This window comes from Pteronotus mesoamericanus, unplaced genomic scaffold (assembly GCF_021234165.1).
Source record: "Pteronotus mesoamericanus isolate MK-2021 breed Mesoamerican mustached bat unplaced genomic scaffold, CSHL_Meso_final scaffold_125, whole genome shotgun sequence".
NCBI lineage: Eukaryota > Metazoa > Chordata > Mammalia > Chiroptera > Mormoopidae > Pteronotus > Pteronotus mesoamericanus.
In genome coordinates, this window is record NW_026555304.1 from 2,660,579 (window position 1) to 2,677,379 (window position 16,801).

At 36.9% G+C, this 16,801-nt stretch overlaps 1 protein-coding gene across 1 annotated transcript; it reads right to left on the reverse strand.

The window, feature by feature from the left end:
- Nucleotides 1–13,546: 13,546 nt before the first annotated feature.
- LOC129082284 (40S ribosomal protein S17-like) lies at nucleotides 13,547–13,981 on the reverse strand. The gene has a single exon (XM_054587946.1). The coding sequence runs from the start codon at nucleotides 13,979–13,981 to the stop codon at nucleotides 13,574–13,576; it is 408 nt and encodes a 135-aa protein (XP_054443921.1). The 3' UTR covers nucleotides 13,547–13,573.
- Nucleotides 13,982–16,801: the final 2,820 nt, after the last annotated feature.

A 16,801-nucleotide genomic window follows, 5' to 3' on the forward strand; every position in this document is an offset into this window, starting at 1 on the left:
AAAAAGAGACACAGAGGGCCATTTTATAATACTCAAAAGAAGAATCCATCAGAGAGACATAAACATTGTAAGGTTATATGCACCCAACATTAGAGCATCCAAATTTATAAGAAAAATCTTGGAGGACTTCAGGAAAGATATAGACAGCAATGCACAGGGAGTAGGGGATTTTAACACTTCACTGTAAACAATGGATAGATCTTCCAAGCAAAACATAAACAAGGATATTGTGGAACAAAATGATGTATTAGAGCAAATGGACTTAACTGACATATATAGAACCTTATATCCCAAAGGAGCAAAATACACATTCTCTTCAAATGCATATGGAACTTTTTCAAAGATAGACCACATTATAGGACACAAAGCAAGCCTCAACAAATTCAGGAAAATTGAAATAATAACAAACAATTTCTCAGAGCACAAGGGCTTGAAACTGAAAACCAACCTCAAGGATAAACTTCAAAAACTTCCAAACTCATGGAGACTGAACAGTAGACTATTAAACAATGAAAAGGTCAATAATGAGATAAGAGAAGAAATCAAAAAGTTTCTGGAAACCAATGAAAATGAACACACAACCGACTAAAACCTATTGGACACAGCAAAGACAGTCCTGAGAGGGAAGGTCATAGCAATACAGGCCTACCTAAAAAAATAAAAAATAAAATAAAATAATATAAAATAAAATAAAAGACCTAAACCTACAATTTCAAGAACTGGAGAAACAACAGCAAACAAATCCCAGAGCAAGTAGAAGGAAGGAAGTAATCAAGATCAGAGCAGAATTGAATGACATAGAGACTAAAAGAACAAGTCAAAGAATCAACCAATCCAGGAGCTGGTTCTATGAAAAGATAAACAAAATTGACAAGCCTTTATGCAAACTCATCAAGATAAAAAGGGAGAGGACCCAAATAATAATATCAGATATGAAAGAAGAGAAATAACAACTGATACCAAAAATACAGGACTGTAAAAAATTACTATGAGAAATTATACACCAAGAAATTTGAAAACCTCTATGAACTGGACAAATTTCTAGAAAAGTATAATCTTCCAACACTGAATGAAGAAGAAGCAGAAAGCCTGAACAGATCAGTAAGAGCAGGAGAAATTGAAGTAGTAATTAAAAAGCTCCTGGCAAACAAAAGACCTGGACCAGATAGTTTCACAGGAGAATTTTACAAAATATTTAAGGAAGAGCTAACCCTTGTCCTTCTCAGACTATTCCAAAAAATCCAAGAAGAGGGAAGACTACCAAACTCTTTTCATGAGGCCAACATCATCCTAATCCCAAAACCAGATAAAGACACAACAAAGAAAGAAAACTACAGGTCAATTTTGCTGATGAACATAGATGCTAAAATCCTCAACACAACATTGGCAAACTGCATCCAGCAATACATCAAAAAGATCATCCATCATGATCAAGTGGGATCCACCCCAGGGATGCAAGGATTGTTCAATATATGCAAATAATAAATGTAATACATCACATTAAAAAAGGAAAGACAAAAACCACATGATTATCTCAATAGATGCAGAAAAAGCATCTGATAAGGTACAATGCTGATTTATGATAAAAAAAAACACTCAGCAAAATGGGAATAAACAGGACATACCTCAACATAATAAAGGTCATATATGAAAAACCTACAGTCAACATCATACTCAACAGGCAAAAACTAAAACCTTTTTCCCTAAGATCTCAAACAAGACGAGGATGTCCACTTTCACCATTTTTATTCAACATAGTATTGGAAGTCCTTGCCACAGCGGTCAGATAAGAAAAAGAAATGAAGAGCCTCCAAACTGGAAAGGAGGACATAAAATTATCATTGTTTGCAGATTACATGAAAGTGTACATAGAAAACCCTATAGACTCCACCAAAAAAATGACTCAACTTAATAAGTGAATTTGGAAAAACAGCAGGATACAAAGTCAATATTCATCATCAAAGATATTTCTGTACATCAACAATGAAATATCAGAATCAGAAATCAGAAAAAAAATACCATTTTCTATAGCAAAAAGAAAAATAAAGGGCCTCTGAATAAATTTAACCAAAGAGATAAAAGAGCTGTATGTAGAAAACTATACACAATGGAGAAATAAATTAAGGAAGACACAAATAAATGGAAGCATATAGGGTGTCTATGGATTGGAAGAATTAACATCATCAAAATGCCCTTACTACCTATAGCAATTTAAAGATACAATGCAATCCCTATTAAAAATACCAATGACAATACAAAAGAACCTATGCACCCCAATGTTCATAGCAACACAATTTACAATAGCCAAGTGTTGGAAGCAACCTAAGTGTCCATCAGTAGATGATTGGATCAAAAAATTATGGTACATATACACAATGGAATACTACGCAGCAGAAAGAAAAAAAGAACTACTAAACTTCGCAACAGCATGGATGGAACTGGAGAGCATTATGCTAAGCGAAATAAGCCAGGGAGTGAAAGACAAATACCATATGATCTCACCTATAAGCGGAACCTAACCAACAATACAAAGATGCAAAGAAAATATGACCAGCAACACTGAAAGGAAAAGAAATCAACAGAGACAAGAGGGAAGGAGGAAGGGGTGGGCAGGGAAAGGAAAGGGAAGGGGAAAGTCAAGGAACATATAGCAAGGACTCATGGACAAAACCAAAGGGGAAGAGCTGAGGGAGGGAATGAAGGATGGGGCAAGGGAAAGTGGTGGGGGGGAGGCAGAGACAAATGTATTTAAAAATAAAGAAAGAAAGAAAGAAAAAAAATACCAATGACATATTTCACAGACATAGAACAGACATTTCAAAATTTATATGGAGCCATAAATGACCCCAAATAGCTGCAGCAATTTTGAGAAACAGAAAGAAAGTAGGAGGGATCACAATACTGGACATCAAACTGTATTACAAGACTACTGTAATCAAAACAGTCTGGTACTGGCATCAGGACAGGCCCATAGATCAATGGAACAGAATTGAGAGCCTCAAAATAAACCCATGTCTCTATGGTCAATTAATATTCAACAAAGCATGCAGAAGCATAAAATGGAGTAAATAAAGCCTCTTCAACAAATGGTATTGGGAGAGCTGGACAGCTACATGCAAAACATTGAAATTTGGTCACCAACTTACACCATACACAAAAAATAAACTCAAGATGGATAAAAGACTTAAATATACATAGCGACACCATAAAAGTCCTAGAGGAGAACATAGGCAGTAAACTCAGATATCTCAACCAGCAATATATTCACCAATATGTCCCCTAGAGCAAGGAACATAAAAGAAAGAATAAACAAGTGGGACCTCATCAAAATAAGAATTGTCTGCATGGCTAAAGAAAACATCAGCAAAATGAAAAGGGAGGCAACCCTATGGGAAAATATATTCGCTAATGATACATCAGATAGAGGTTTGATCTCCAAGATATATAAAGAACTCACTCAACTCCACTCCAAGAAGACAAACGACCCAATCAAAAAATGGGCAAAGGACCTGGGCAAATGCTTTTCCAAGGAGGAGATACAGAAGGCCCAGAGGCATTTGAAAGGATGCTCAGCATCACTAGTCATCAGAGAAATGCAGATCAAAACCACCACCATGAGGTACCACCTCACACCGGTCAGAATGGCCATCATAAACAGATCAACAAACAACAGGTGCTGGTGAGGCTGTGGTGAAAAGGGAACCCTAGTACACTGTTGGTGGGAATGCAGACTGGTGCAGCCATTGTGGAAAGCAGTGTGGAATTTCCTCAAAAAGCTGAAATGGAACTGCCTTTTGATCCAGTGATTCCCCTGCTGGGACTATACCCTAAGAATACCAGAACGCCAATACAAAAGAACCTATGCACCCCAATGTTCATAGCAGCACAATTTACAATAACTAAGTGTTGGAAGCAACCTAAATGCCCATCAGTAGATGATTGGATCAAAAAGTAATGGTACATATACACAATGGAATACTACGCAGCAGAAAGAAAAAAAGAACTACTAAACTTCGCAACAGCATGGATGGAACTGTAGAGCATTATGCTAAGTGAAATAAGCCAGGGGGCGAAAGACAAATACCATATGATCTCACCTATAAGCGGAATCTAACTAACAATACAAAGATGCAAGGGAAAGTGGTGGGGGGGAGGCAGAGACAAATGTATTCAATAAATAAATACATACATACATACATACATAAAAGATGCAAGGAAAATAAGACCAGCAACACTGAAAGGAAAGGAAATCAACAGAGACAAGAGGGAAGGAGGGAGGGGGGCAGGGAAAAAGAAGGGAAGGGGAAAGTCAAGGAACATATAGCAAGGATTCATGGACAAAACCAAAGGGGAAGAGCTGAGGGAGGGAAGGAGGGAGGGGGCAAGGGAAAGTGGTGGTGGGTAGGCAGAGACAAATGTATTTGAAAAAATAAATTTAAAAAAAATTATATTTAGAATTAAAAAAACAAAATTAAAAAAAGAAAAAAGAAAGAAAACATCAGCAAAATGTAAAAGGAGCCAACTGTGTGAGAAAATATATTTACCAATGGTACTTCAGATAGAGGTTTGATCTACAAAATATATAAAGAACTCACACAACTCCACTCCAAGACAAAGAATCCTATTTAAAAATGGGCAAAGGACCTGGGCAGGCACTTCTCCAAAGAAGAGAAACAGAGGTCCCAGAGACATATGAAAGGATGCTCAGCATCACTAGTCATTGGGGAAATGCAAACTAAAACCACAATGAGATACCACTTCACACCAGTCAGAATGTCCATCATAAAGAGATCAACAAACAGGTACTGGGAAGGCTGTGAAGAAAAGGGAACCCTATTCAACTGTTGGTAAGAATGCAGACTGGTGCAGCCAGTGTGGAAAACAGTTTGGGATTTCTTCAAAAAGCTAAAAATGGACTACCTTTTGACCCAGTGATTCCACTGCTAGGATTATACCCTAAGAATCCAAATCACCAATTCAAAAAGAAGTTATGCACCCCCATATTCATAGCAGCACAATTTCCAATAGCCAAGCATCAAAAGCAACCTAAATACCCATCAGTAGATAAGTGGATCAAAGAACTATGGTAAATTTACACAATGGAATACTACACAGCAGAAATAAAGAAAGAGCTACTACCCTTCATGACAGCATGAATGGAACTAGACAGCATTATGCTAAATGAAATAAGCCAGGGGGTGAAAGACAAATACCATATAATCTCACCTATAAGTGGAACCTAATCAACAAAACAAACAAGCAAGAAAAATATAACCAGCAACACTGAATGAATAAAGAAACCAACAGAGTCAGAGGAAAGGAAGGAAGGGGGCGGGGAAAGTGAAGGGAAATGTCAAGTAAGGAAACATTTATGGAATACCCATGGACCAAGCCAAGGTGTGGTGAATCGAGGGAGGGAGTTAGGGAAGGGGAGCAGGGGAAAGTGCTGGTGGGAAGGTGGAGACAAATGTATTTGAACAAAAAATAAAATTTTTTATAAAACCCATGGTAATGGACCAGGAAGTATGGATTGACTGGGAGAACAGGGAGGTGGACTGGGCGGGAGAGAGCAATGGGGAAAAAAATGAGACAGTTGTAATTGAAGAACAATAAAAAAATTAATGCTTCAACAAAAAGAAAGAAACTTGACACTCTAATAAATTTAACTGTCCTTTTAATTTAGTAATGTTATTAAATAAAACTGAGATTTTTTCTTATATTGACCATACGCAGCTCTCAGGCCATTACAATCCAACAATATGGTGAAAAACAATTATCTTGGCTACTAGGCCTTCTATGGAGTATTTCTTTTACAGATGAATAGATTTGTTGAAATAGAAGAAACTTCTGTGAATCATTTACTCTTGTCTCTACAAACAGGTGTCGTTTGCATAAATAATTTTTAAACATTCATGTTGGGTATCCACTACAGTATTGAATACACAACAAATCATCTTCAATAAACTCTTCTGGAATTGAAAATAAATAAGTAAGTAAATAAATAAATAAATAAAACTGAGATTTTTATATTCTGGTTATCTTTCCTGAATTACCCCTTTTCTAACATAGATAACATCTTTGTCAAGAATGGTTAATAAATTTATATTTTATTTTACCATGTTTATTTATTTGTCTTTTTATTTATATTCATTAGTGCTTCACTCTGCAGCTTTTGAAGACAAATCTCAATTATAACTACATAATGACATGCAAATGCAAAATATACTTTAATGCCATGTAATAAAAATCTAGTCAGTGATCAAATTTTTAATTATCTTATAAATGGCATAGTTATTATGAATTTTATGAGTTTATTGATTGGAATAACATTTAATAAGGATGCAAATAAAACATATTTTGAATTTTTGCTATATTTTAGAGTCTCGTTTAAGCTATCTTCACTATCTATCCTGTCTTTTGCCTTTAAATTTTAAGAAACAAGATTATTTGTTCCTTGAAGTTCCCCATAATATAATTTTTGCTTACCTGCATGTGTACAGGGCAGACAACCATTCCTGTATCTCCTGTACTGTACATTCTATAAAATAGAATTTCAGTGAAGAGGCTTCATGAGATTCATGTTTGTTTGAGGGGTTTATTTGTTAATTTATTTGGTATTTATTTTTGGTGGGGACAAGGTCAAGATTACTTCATATATGTTATGTTTTCTCTTCAAGAGGCATAAGATTTCTATGTCTCCCCCTTTAAGATGGATTATTTACTTTACATTAAGTTATTCTTGCATTGGAAAGTTTGTTTCTTTAACATTAATAGGAACAATACATTGTTATAATGTCGGAGCTTATAAATGTTTCAAAATGACTTCTTATTGCCTTTTTAATGTGATAGATTATGTTATTTGTTAAAATTTAAAGTTCTGTAAGTTTTGGTCACAGTTGTCAGTTCTATGAAGCATTCTCCCCTTCCTGAAATCTAAATTAGGGAAAGCAAGATTCCTGAGTTCCAGTTTTTTCATCCATTATATATTCAACCAGTAAGTCACTTAACTATTCTGGGTCTCAGATTCACCTAATCGAAATTGTAAACACTAAATATCAATTTAACTTAAAAAAAAAGTCATGAATTAATTAAAGATATTAAAGGCAGAAGTGTGTATGTATATTTGTACATGAATGTTTATGTATATAACATGTGTGTTTGGGTGGTAGCTGAAAGGATGAAGAGTGTAGTGAAACTTAAATCCATAATTGAGTATTTAAGAAATACTAATTTAAGTCTATTATTTAAAATATACAGCTAAACCAATTAAACTGAACGTGATTGTACTTGAGAGGAGGGGCTTGGGCAAAAGGATGAATGGAGACCGCACTGCTCTTTAGTTGTAGCTCTACCTTTTACATGTACAGGTACCACTTTGATTAAAAACTTCAAAAACAAATTAAACTGAAAAGATGAATTAATGTATCAAAATGAGACTTAGTCACCTGCATTTGACTTAACCTATAGTGTGTTCTGATGTCTTCCCTACAAATCAGGATAATATTTCTCTCAAGTTTGTGCCTGTAAAATCTATCATAGTGCCTAGCATCTGGAAGGCATCCAATAAATACTTTGAATTAAGTATGTAAATCTGATTATCATGAAATAAGCCTGGGTTTAACAAAAAATAAAGTGTAAATTATAGATCACTAAAATATTAAAAAGAACATGAATAAATATTTTAGCAAGAAAGGTTCATTTTGAAAAACTTTTCTAAAATTCATCTTACTACTTATCATCTGTATGATATCAATGATTCATAAAACTAATATTTTGATTTCCCCCTGCATGAATAGTAATTGTAATAGTCCATTCATAGAGTTGTTGTGAAGATTAAAAGAAATTACATGTATCACAGTTTGTGGTTTCTATATAGTATACATTAAGTAGATGTCAGTTTTCCCTTTCACAACAGTGATAAACGGTATAATGTCTTCAGTAAAAATATAAAATTCATGGGCTTATATTTCTTAGTGAATTGATTTACCTAAAAGAAATATGTAATAAACTGAGTGGTGCAATATAGCAAACACATTGCAAAATCAAGATTGAAACTATAAAGGGAATATGTGCTAATCAACAATAACAACAACAAAAGATACATAAACACTTTCACTAATCTGTAAATATTCCAACAGAATCTTAGACTTAACTAGAGGACAACTTCTCTCTCTATGCCCTACCCAAAGCTAGAGCTTCTCTCAAGTGCTCTTAGTCTAAATCAGCCTAACCAAAGACAGAAATAAAGAAGAAACATATACACACATAAATGGAACTCGGATATTTTTAAACCCAAAGCTTGTGCTTACAAAGGTTAATGTCCCTGTCTCACAAGTTGAACTGCATGCATTGCATGAACCTCCAGGTTGGACCCTCCAGTGTCAGAGCTATTTCAGGATTTAGAGAGAGTCCTATGAAAAAAAAGAAACGTATGGTTCTATTGGAAAAAATATCAACATTCCTTAAATATGTTTCCTATCAATTACAACTCCAGTGTTGAACACAAAAAGAAACAATTTCCCATTCAAGACTTTTAAATCCAGTTTAGTTTAACGTATTCATCTAAACTGGGTTAATTCTTCAAAGGTCTTTAGCATAGCATGCCAGCATCCCCTCTGTCAACCTCCACCCCCAAGCTCTGAAAAGAACACATATGACACTGGACAATGCACAATGGAATGAGTAGGGAGACAGAAACAAATGGCTGTTGTGATGAGAGAGTCAAGAGATTCCTGATCAGGCCAAGGGTCTAGGAAAAAGACAGGCAACAGAGGATGGCAACAAGAGAGCATTGTATCCCCCAGAAAACTACTTTGTTCATGAGGGGACACAGTCAAAACTATTGTAAAAAATTCTCTAATTTCCCATAACACAAATATTTTATAAAACCAAGAATAGCTGAATGAAATGGCAGTTGATAAAGCAGAAAAGTCTAGATTGATGAAGTCCAGACATGGTCAATAGCTAATTAAATTCAACACACAGTTTCTATCATCCTTGTGCTTTGACTTTCTGATATTTACCCTCTTTTTAGGGAGTTTCTTCTTGGCTGAAGTCCCTGAAGAATAAGAATAAGAATAATCTATTTAGTCGAAAGTAGCAGTGAAGTGGGTCACTTTGATCATTTTAGTTAAGACAGAAAAAAAAGCATCATAAAAACCTTTTTTTAACCAGTGACTAGTCTAATTATATCACCATTTTTCATTATCAGCTATAAGCTGTGCTATGTCATCAGAGAATTGAGTGTTTCCATATATGTGTGGGTGGGGAAAGGGCTTGGAGAATAATGGAGTAGGTGAAAGGTTTGAAAGAAGAGGTAAGAAGTGGCCACACTTTCCTGTTGCATTTTTTTTTTTATTCAGCCTTTTGTGAATAGCTACCAGTATTTACAAGCTTCTGCATTTTATTTTTTGTTGTTGTTGTTGTTGTTGTTGTTGTTGTTTCCTAGCTTTTTGGTTGTTTGTTTGGTTTTATTTTATTTTTTTTTAATTAATTTATTTACTTTTTAAATACATTTGTCTCTGCCTTCCCCCCCTCTTTCCCTTGCCCCCTCCCACCTTCCCTCCCTCAGCTCTTCCCCTTTGGTTTTGTCCATGAGTCCTTGCTATATGTTCCTTGACTTTCCCCTTCCCTTCCCTTTCCCTGCCCCCCCCCTTCCCTCTTGTCTCTGTTGATTTCTTTTCCTTTCAGTGTTGCTGGTCATATTTGCCTTGCTTCTTTGCATTGTTGGTTAGGTTCCGCTTATAGGTGAGATCATATGGTATTTGTCTTTCGCCCCCTGGCTTATTTCGCTTAGCATGATGCTCTCCAGTTCCATCCATGCTGTTGCGAAGTTTAGTACTTCTTTTTTTCTTTCTGCTGCGTAGTATTCCATTGTGTATATGTACCATTTTTTTTTAATTTATGACACTATTATAGAGGCTCCCCATTTTCTACCTCTTTTCCTGCCTCCACCAAGCCTCCAACCTCTGTTGTATTCTGGACCTATATAAATGTCATTTTGAGGACTAAAATAGGACACATTACTACCTGTTTTGAAATTTGCATGAAAGAACATCTGTTCTATTCCTAAGGGGAGAAAAATCTCTGTGTAGGACTAAATATAGGAACACAGATGCAACAGTAGAAATCACATGTATTTATTCATCTAAAGTAAAGGAATACTTTATAAGTCAGTGAGAATATTTTCTATATATGACTTTAATATATCTAAAAATAATTTTACTCTCCTTTAAACAATTCATTTCTTTTTAAAAATTTATTCATTTTAAAAAACTTTTTCACATACATTTGTCTCCCTTTACCTGCCACCACTTTTACCTGCCCCACCCACCCCCACCTCCCCACCTCAATCCTTCCCCAACTTGGCTTCCTCCATATGTCCTTCAAGCCTGCTCCTATATCTGACCTTTCCCCTTCCCCTCCCAGATACCACCGTCCCTCCCTCCCTCAGTCCTCCAATTCCAATCAGTTCCTTCTTTCTTTCAATGTTGCTGGTCATATTTTCCTTGCCTGCTGGCTTTGCTGATTATGTTCCACTTATAGGTGAGATCATATGGTATTTGTTGTTCACCATCTGGCTTTTTCACTTAGCATAATGCTGTCCAGTTTCATCCATGCTGTTGTGAAGGATAGTAGCTCTCCCTTCCTGCTACATAGTATTCCATTGTGTAAATGCACCATAGTTTTTGATCCACTCATTTACTGATAGGAACTTAGGCTGCTCCAGCACTTGGCTATTGTAAATTGTGTTGTATAAATATTGGGGTACATAGGACTTTTGAGTTGGTAGTTTGGGATTCTAATCTCAGCAGTGGATTTTCTGGGTAAAAAGAGTTCCATTTTTAGCTTTTTAAGGAAATTCCAAACTGTTTCCACAGTGGCTGCGCCAGTCTGCATTCCCACCAACAGTGTACTAGGGTTCCCTTTTCTCCACAACCTCACCAGCACACATTGTTTGTTGATCTGTTTATGATGGCCATTCAGACAACTTTGAAGTAGTATCTCATTGTGGTTTAACATTGTGGTTCTCTGATGGATACTGATGCTTGAGCATTCTTTCATATGTCTCTGGGACCTCTGTATCTACTCCTTGGAGAACTGTCAGTTCAGGTCCTTTGCCCATTTTTTAATTGGATTACTTGTCTTCATAGAGTGGAATCATGTGAGTTCTTTATATATTTTGGAGATCAAACCTCCATCTGACATATCATTGGCAAATATATTTTCCCATACATGTGGTTCCCTTTTCATTTTGCTGGTGTTTTCTTTAGCCATGCAGAAGCTTCTTATTTTGATTAGGTCTCACTTGTTTATTCTTTCCTTTATGTCCCTTGCTCTAGGAGACATATCTATTAAAATATTGCCAGTTGGGATATCTGAGTTTCCTGCCTGTGTTCCCCTCTAGGACTTTAATGGTGTCATGATTTATATTTAAATCTTTTATCCATTTTGAGTTTATTTTTTGTGTATGGTGTTAGTTGGTGGTCAAATTTCAATGTTTTGCATATAGCTGTCCAGTTCTCCTAACACCATTTGTTGAAGCAGCTATTTTTACTCCAATTTATGCTTCTGCTCCCTTTGTCAGACATTAGTTAACAATAGAGACATAGGATTCTTTCTGGGCTCTTTATTCTGTTCCATTAATCAATGTGTCTGTTCTTCTGCTAGTGCCAAACTGTCTTGATTACACTGGCCTTGTAATATAGTTTGATATCAGGTATTGTGACCCCTCCTACTTTGTTTTTCTTTCTTGAAAGTGCTGCAGCTATTCGGGGTCATTTATGTTTCCATATAAATTTTTAAATGTTTGTTCTATGTCTGTAAAAGTGCATTGGTATTTTAATAGACATTGCATTGAATCTATCAATTGCTTTGGGTAGGATGAACATTTTGATGATGTTAATTCTTCCAATCCATGTACACAGTACATGCTTCTATTTATTTGTGTCTCCCTTAATTTATTTCTTCAGTGCTGTACAGTGTTCTACATAGACGTTTTTTACCTCCTATGTTAAATTTATTCCCAGGTACATTATTTTTCTAGTTCCTATAGCAAAGAGGATTTTTTTCTTGATTTCTGGTTCTGATATTTCATTTTTGGTATTCAAAAATGCCTTGGATTTCTGAATATTGACTTTGTATCCTGCTGTTTTCCCAAATTTACTTATTAGGTCAAGTAGTTTTTTGGAGGAGTCTATGGGGTTTTCCATGTGCATTATCATATAATCTGCAAACAATGATAGTCTTACTTTCCCCTTTCTGATTTGGATGTCTTTTATTTCTTTTTCTTGTCTGACCATGGTGGCTATGACATCCAAGACTGTGTTGAATAGAAGGCATGAAAGCAGACATCCTTGCCTTGCTCCCGATCTTGGTGGGAAAACTTTCAGTTTTTGCCCACTGAGTATGAGGTTAACTGTAGGTTTTTCATATATGGCTTATTATGTTGAGGTATGCACCATTTATTCCCACTTTGCTGACAGTTTTTATCATAAATGGATGCAGTACCTTATCAAATGCTTTTTCTGCATCCATTCATATGATCATGTGGTTTTGTCTTTCCTTTTGTTTATGTGATGTAATACTTTTATTGATTTGCCAATATTGAGCTTTCTTTGCATCCTTGGGATGAATCCCACTTGATCATGGTGGATGATCTTTTCTATGTATTGCTGGATGTGGTTTGCCAATATTTTGTTGAGAATTTTAGCATCTGTGCTCATCAGCAATATTGACTTGTAGTTTTCTTTCTTGGTTGTGTCTACAATAGGTGTAGGGACTAGGATGATGCTGGCCTCATAAAGAAAAGTTTGCCAGTGTTCCCTCTTCTTGGACTTATTCAAATAATTTGAGAATACAGGGATGAGCTCTTCCTTAAAAGTTTTGTAACATTTTCCTGTGAAACTGTCCAGTCCAGGGCTTTTATGTTCTGGGAGTTTTTTGATACTACATCAATTTCACCAGCTGTTATGAATCTGTTCAGGTTTTCTGCTTCTTCTTCATTACATTCTAGAAGGTTATATTTTTCTAGAAATTTGTCCATTTCATAAAGGTTTTCAAATTACTTGGCATGTAATTGTTCATAGTAATTTCTTATAATCCTTTGTATTTCTGTGGTATCAGTTGTTATTTCTCCTCTTTCATTTCTGATATTATTTATTTGGATCCTCTCCCTTTTTATCTTGATGAGTATGCATAAAGGCTTGTCAATATTGTTTATCTTTTCATGGAACCAGCTCCTGGATTAGTTGATCCCTTGACTTGTTCTCTTAGTCTCTATGCCATTCAATTCTGCTCTAATCCTGATTATTTCCTATCTTCTACTCATCCTGGTCTTTGTTGTTGTTTCTCCAGTTCTTAAAGCTGGAGGGCTAGGTCATTTATTTGAAATGTGTCTTGCATTTTAAGGTAGGCCTGTATTGCTATGAACTTTCCTCTCAGGACTGCCTTTGCTGTGTCCCATAGGTTTTGGACTGTTGGATGTTCATTTTCATTTGTTTCCAGAAACTTTTTTATTTCTTTTTTTTTAAAGTTATCAATGGGTTTATTGATAATATTACAGCAGAAGGGGTCAAACAGCTCCACGTGGTGTTTTGAAATTCATCCCAACTGTAAGCTGAGTGACCTGCAGGTTGGACAGACTGCCAAAGTCCAAGAACTTCAGCATCTCCTTAGTGTCAGGGTCAACTTCATTGATCTCCTGATCCAGGGCTGAGACCTTGGGAACATAATTATCTCTCCTCTCTCTCTCCTCTTCCTGCAGCTTGATGGAGATGTCTCTCACAGGGCCTCTCTGGATCCACTTCATCAGATGTGTGACATAGCCCACTATCTTGTTTCGGAGCTTCTTGTTGGGGATAATGGCGATCTCCTCACACACGCGCTTGTTGGTGTGGAAGTCATTGCCCAGGCGCATGTAGTACTTCTCGATGATGACCCAGGCCGCCTTCTTGACAGCCTTGGTGCAAACACGGCCCATCTTCATGGGTCCCTGATAAAAGAGGTGAAACTTTTATTTCTTCTTCTACCTCATTATTGTCCCATTCATTGTTTAATAGTGTACATTCAATATCCATGAGTTTCCATGTTTTTTAGTATTTTCCTTGAGGTTGGTTACTAGTTCAAGCCCTTGTAGTCCAAGAAAATGCTTGTTATGATTTTGATTTTCCTGAATTTATTGACTCTTGTTTTGTGTCCTATCATGTGGGCTATCTTTTAAAATGTTTCATGTGCATTTGAAAAGGATGTGCATTTTGCTTCTTTTGGATGAAAGGTTGTATAAATATCAGTTAAATCTATTTGATCTAATGCATTATTCAATTTCAAAATATCTTTATTGATGTTTTGTTTGGAAGATCTATCCATTTTTGACAGTAGGGTATTAAAATCCCCTACTCCCAGTATCACTGTCTGTATCTTTCTTGAAGTCTTCCAAGATTTTCCTGATATATTGGGGTGCTCCTATGCAAAGTTCAGTTATGTTTACAATGCTTATGTCTTCTTCCTGTGAGTATTATCAAGAATCCTTCAGGGTCTCTTTTTATGGCCTTTGTTTTGAAATCTATTTTGTCTGATATAAATATTACTACACACCCCCTTTATTTTTCCTGTCCACTTTCTTGGAATATTTTTTCCATCCTTTTACTTTCAGTCTGTGTAGGCCCTTTGTTCTGAGATGGGTCTCTTATAGGCAGCATAGTGTGGGTCATGTTTTCTTATCCATTCAGCTACCTTGTGTCTTTTTATCGAGGCATTTAATTCCATTACATTTAAAGTTATTATTGATAGGTACTTTTTTTTCATTTTGTATCTGTTCTACTCTTTCTCACTCTTTTTCTTCATCTTCTTAAAGCAGTTCCTTTATCATATCTTGCAGTGCTGGATTGATGGAAGTGTATTCTTTCAGCCTTCTGTTGTCTGGAAAACTCCTTCTTTTGCCTTCCATTTTAATTGAGAGCCTTGCTGGGTAGAGTAGTCTTGGCTATAGGCCCTTCTTTTTCATGACGTGGAGTATTTCTTGCTGTTCTGTTCTGGCTTGTAGTGTTTCTGTGGATAACTCAGCTTCTAGCTGTATTGGGGTTCCTTTATCTCTTACTACCTGTTTCTCCCTTGCTGCCTTTAAGATTCTCTGTTTGTCTTTGATATTTGTCATTTTAATGAAAATGTGTCTTAGAGTAGGCCTCCTGGTGTTCCCTTGGAATGGTACCCTCTGTGCTTCCTGAACTTGTGCAACTTTTTCACTCTTCCAGTTAAGGAAGTTTTCCATCATTACTTTTTCAAACAGTTTCTCTATCCTTTCCTCCTCTTCTTCTCCTTCTGGAATCCCTATTATATGGATATTATTATGTTTCAGGTTGTCCTGCATTTCCCTGAATGCATCTTCATTTTTTTAGCCTTTTTGGCCATTTTCTTGCTCTTTCTTGGAGCTTTGTTTACCTTGTCCTTCAACTTACTGATATGATCCTCTGTTTCATCAAGCCTACTTTTGATTCCTTCTACTGTGTTCTTCCATTCAGAAACTGTATTCTCCATTTCCTCTTCCCTCTTATTGATAGTTTCTATATCTTTTTAATGTTGATATAGTTTGCAGTAAGTTCCTCATAGTTTCCCTGTAGTTTTTGGTATTTCACTTTGAGCTCACTGTTCTCACTGAGCTTCCTTAGAACCATTGTTTTTAATTCAATATCTGATAGTTTACTTGCTGCTCTTTCATGTAGTTCTCTTTGTGGGAATTCCTCCTTTCCTTTCAATTGAGGGCATTTCTTTTTCTTCCCATATTTGTGGGTTCTGTTTCTGAAGTTGATTTCTCTTGATTTCATGACTTTGTGATGTGAACTTCTTTGGTAGGAGGCCACTTTTTTTCTCTTTCCTTCTTTCTGGATCTGCCTCTGATGATGTCAGCTGTTAACCCCATCTGACCTTAGGCAGTCTTTAAGAGATTTCCAAGTATCTACACTCTGTGTCGGTCTCCTCCAGCTGTTAATATAGTCACTCTGCCCTCAGCAGTCAGGTAGGGGCCACGTCCCTCCTTGGAGGGGGTGCTATTTTGTCCTTTCACGCTGCTGCCCCTCTGGGGAATAGTCTGCCTGGGCAGTATGGCTGCTGCTGTACAGTGGAATAGTCAGCACCAGGGTCCCCCAGGCTACTCCCTTAATTCTCTCCCTAACACCTCCATTGCCTGATTTTCCTCAAGCATCTCTAGACCACTCTGCATTCCCTTTCACCTGGGATCTACTATCTGTGACTACCTCTCTGTACTCAGCAGTCAGGCTTGCCCAACACCAGGCTGGACTGAGCCTCTTGGGGGCAGGGCTATTGTGTCCCTTCACACTGCTGCTGCTGGGTGGAGTGGTTTGCCTGAGCAAGATTGCTGCTGCCACATGGGAGAGGAGTTAGCACCAGGATTTCCTTGGCTACTCCCTGAGGTCTCTCCCCAATGCCTTTGTCACCAGACTTTCAGCAAGTGTCTCTAGACCACTCTGCTCTCGCTTTAGCCAGGGGTCTACTATCTGTGACTGTCATTCTGTGTTCAGTACCTGGGAATGAGAAATACCGGGCCAGGGCCGAGCCTCTTGGTGACAGGGCTATTGTGTCCTTTCATGCTGATGCTGTTTGGAGGAGTGGTCCAACTAATAAGACGGCAGCTGCAGAATGGAGGTTGAGTCACCACGTGGCCCCTGCTATCCACTCTCTCAGTTCTTTTTCCCAAGTCTCTTTCTCCAGTCTCTCTTCAGGTGGCTCCCACTGCTCTGCCCCTGCCTCTGCCAGAACCCAGGGACAGTGGCTGCCACCACAAATT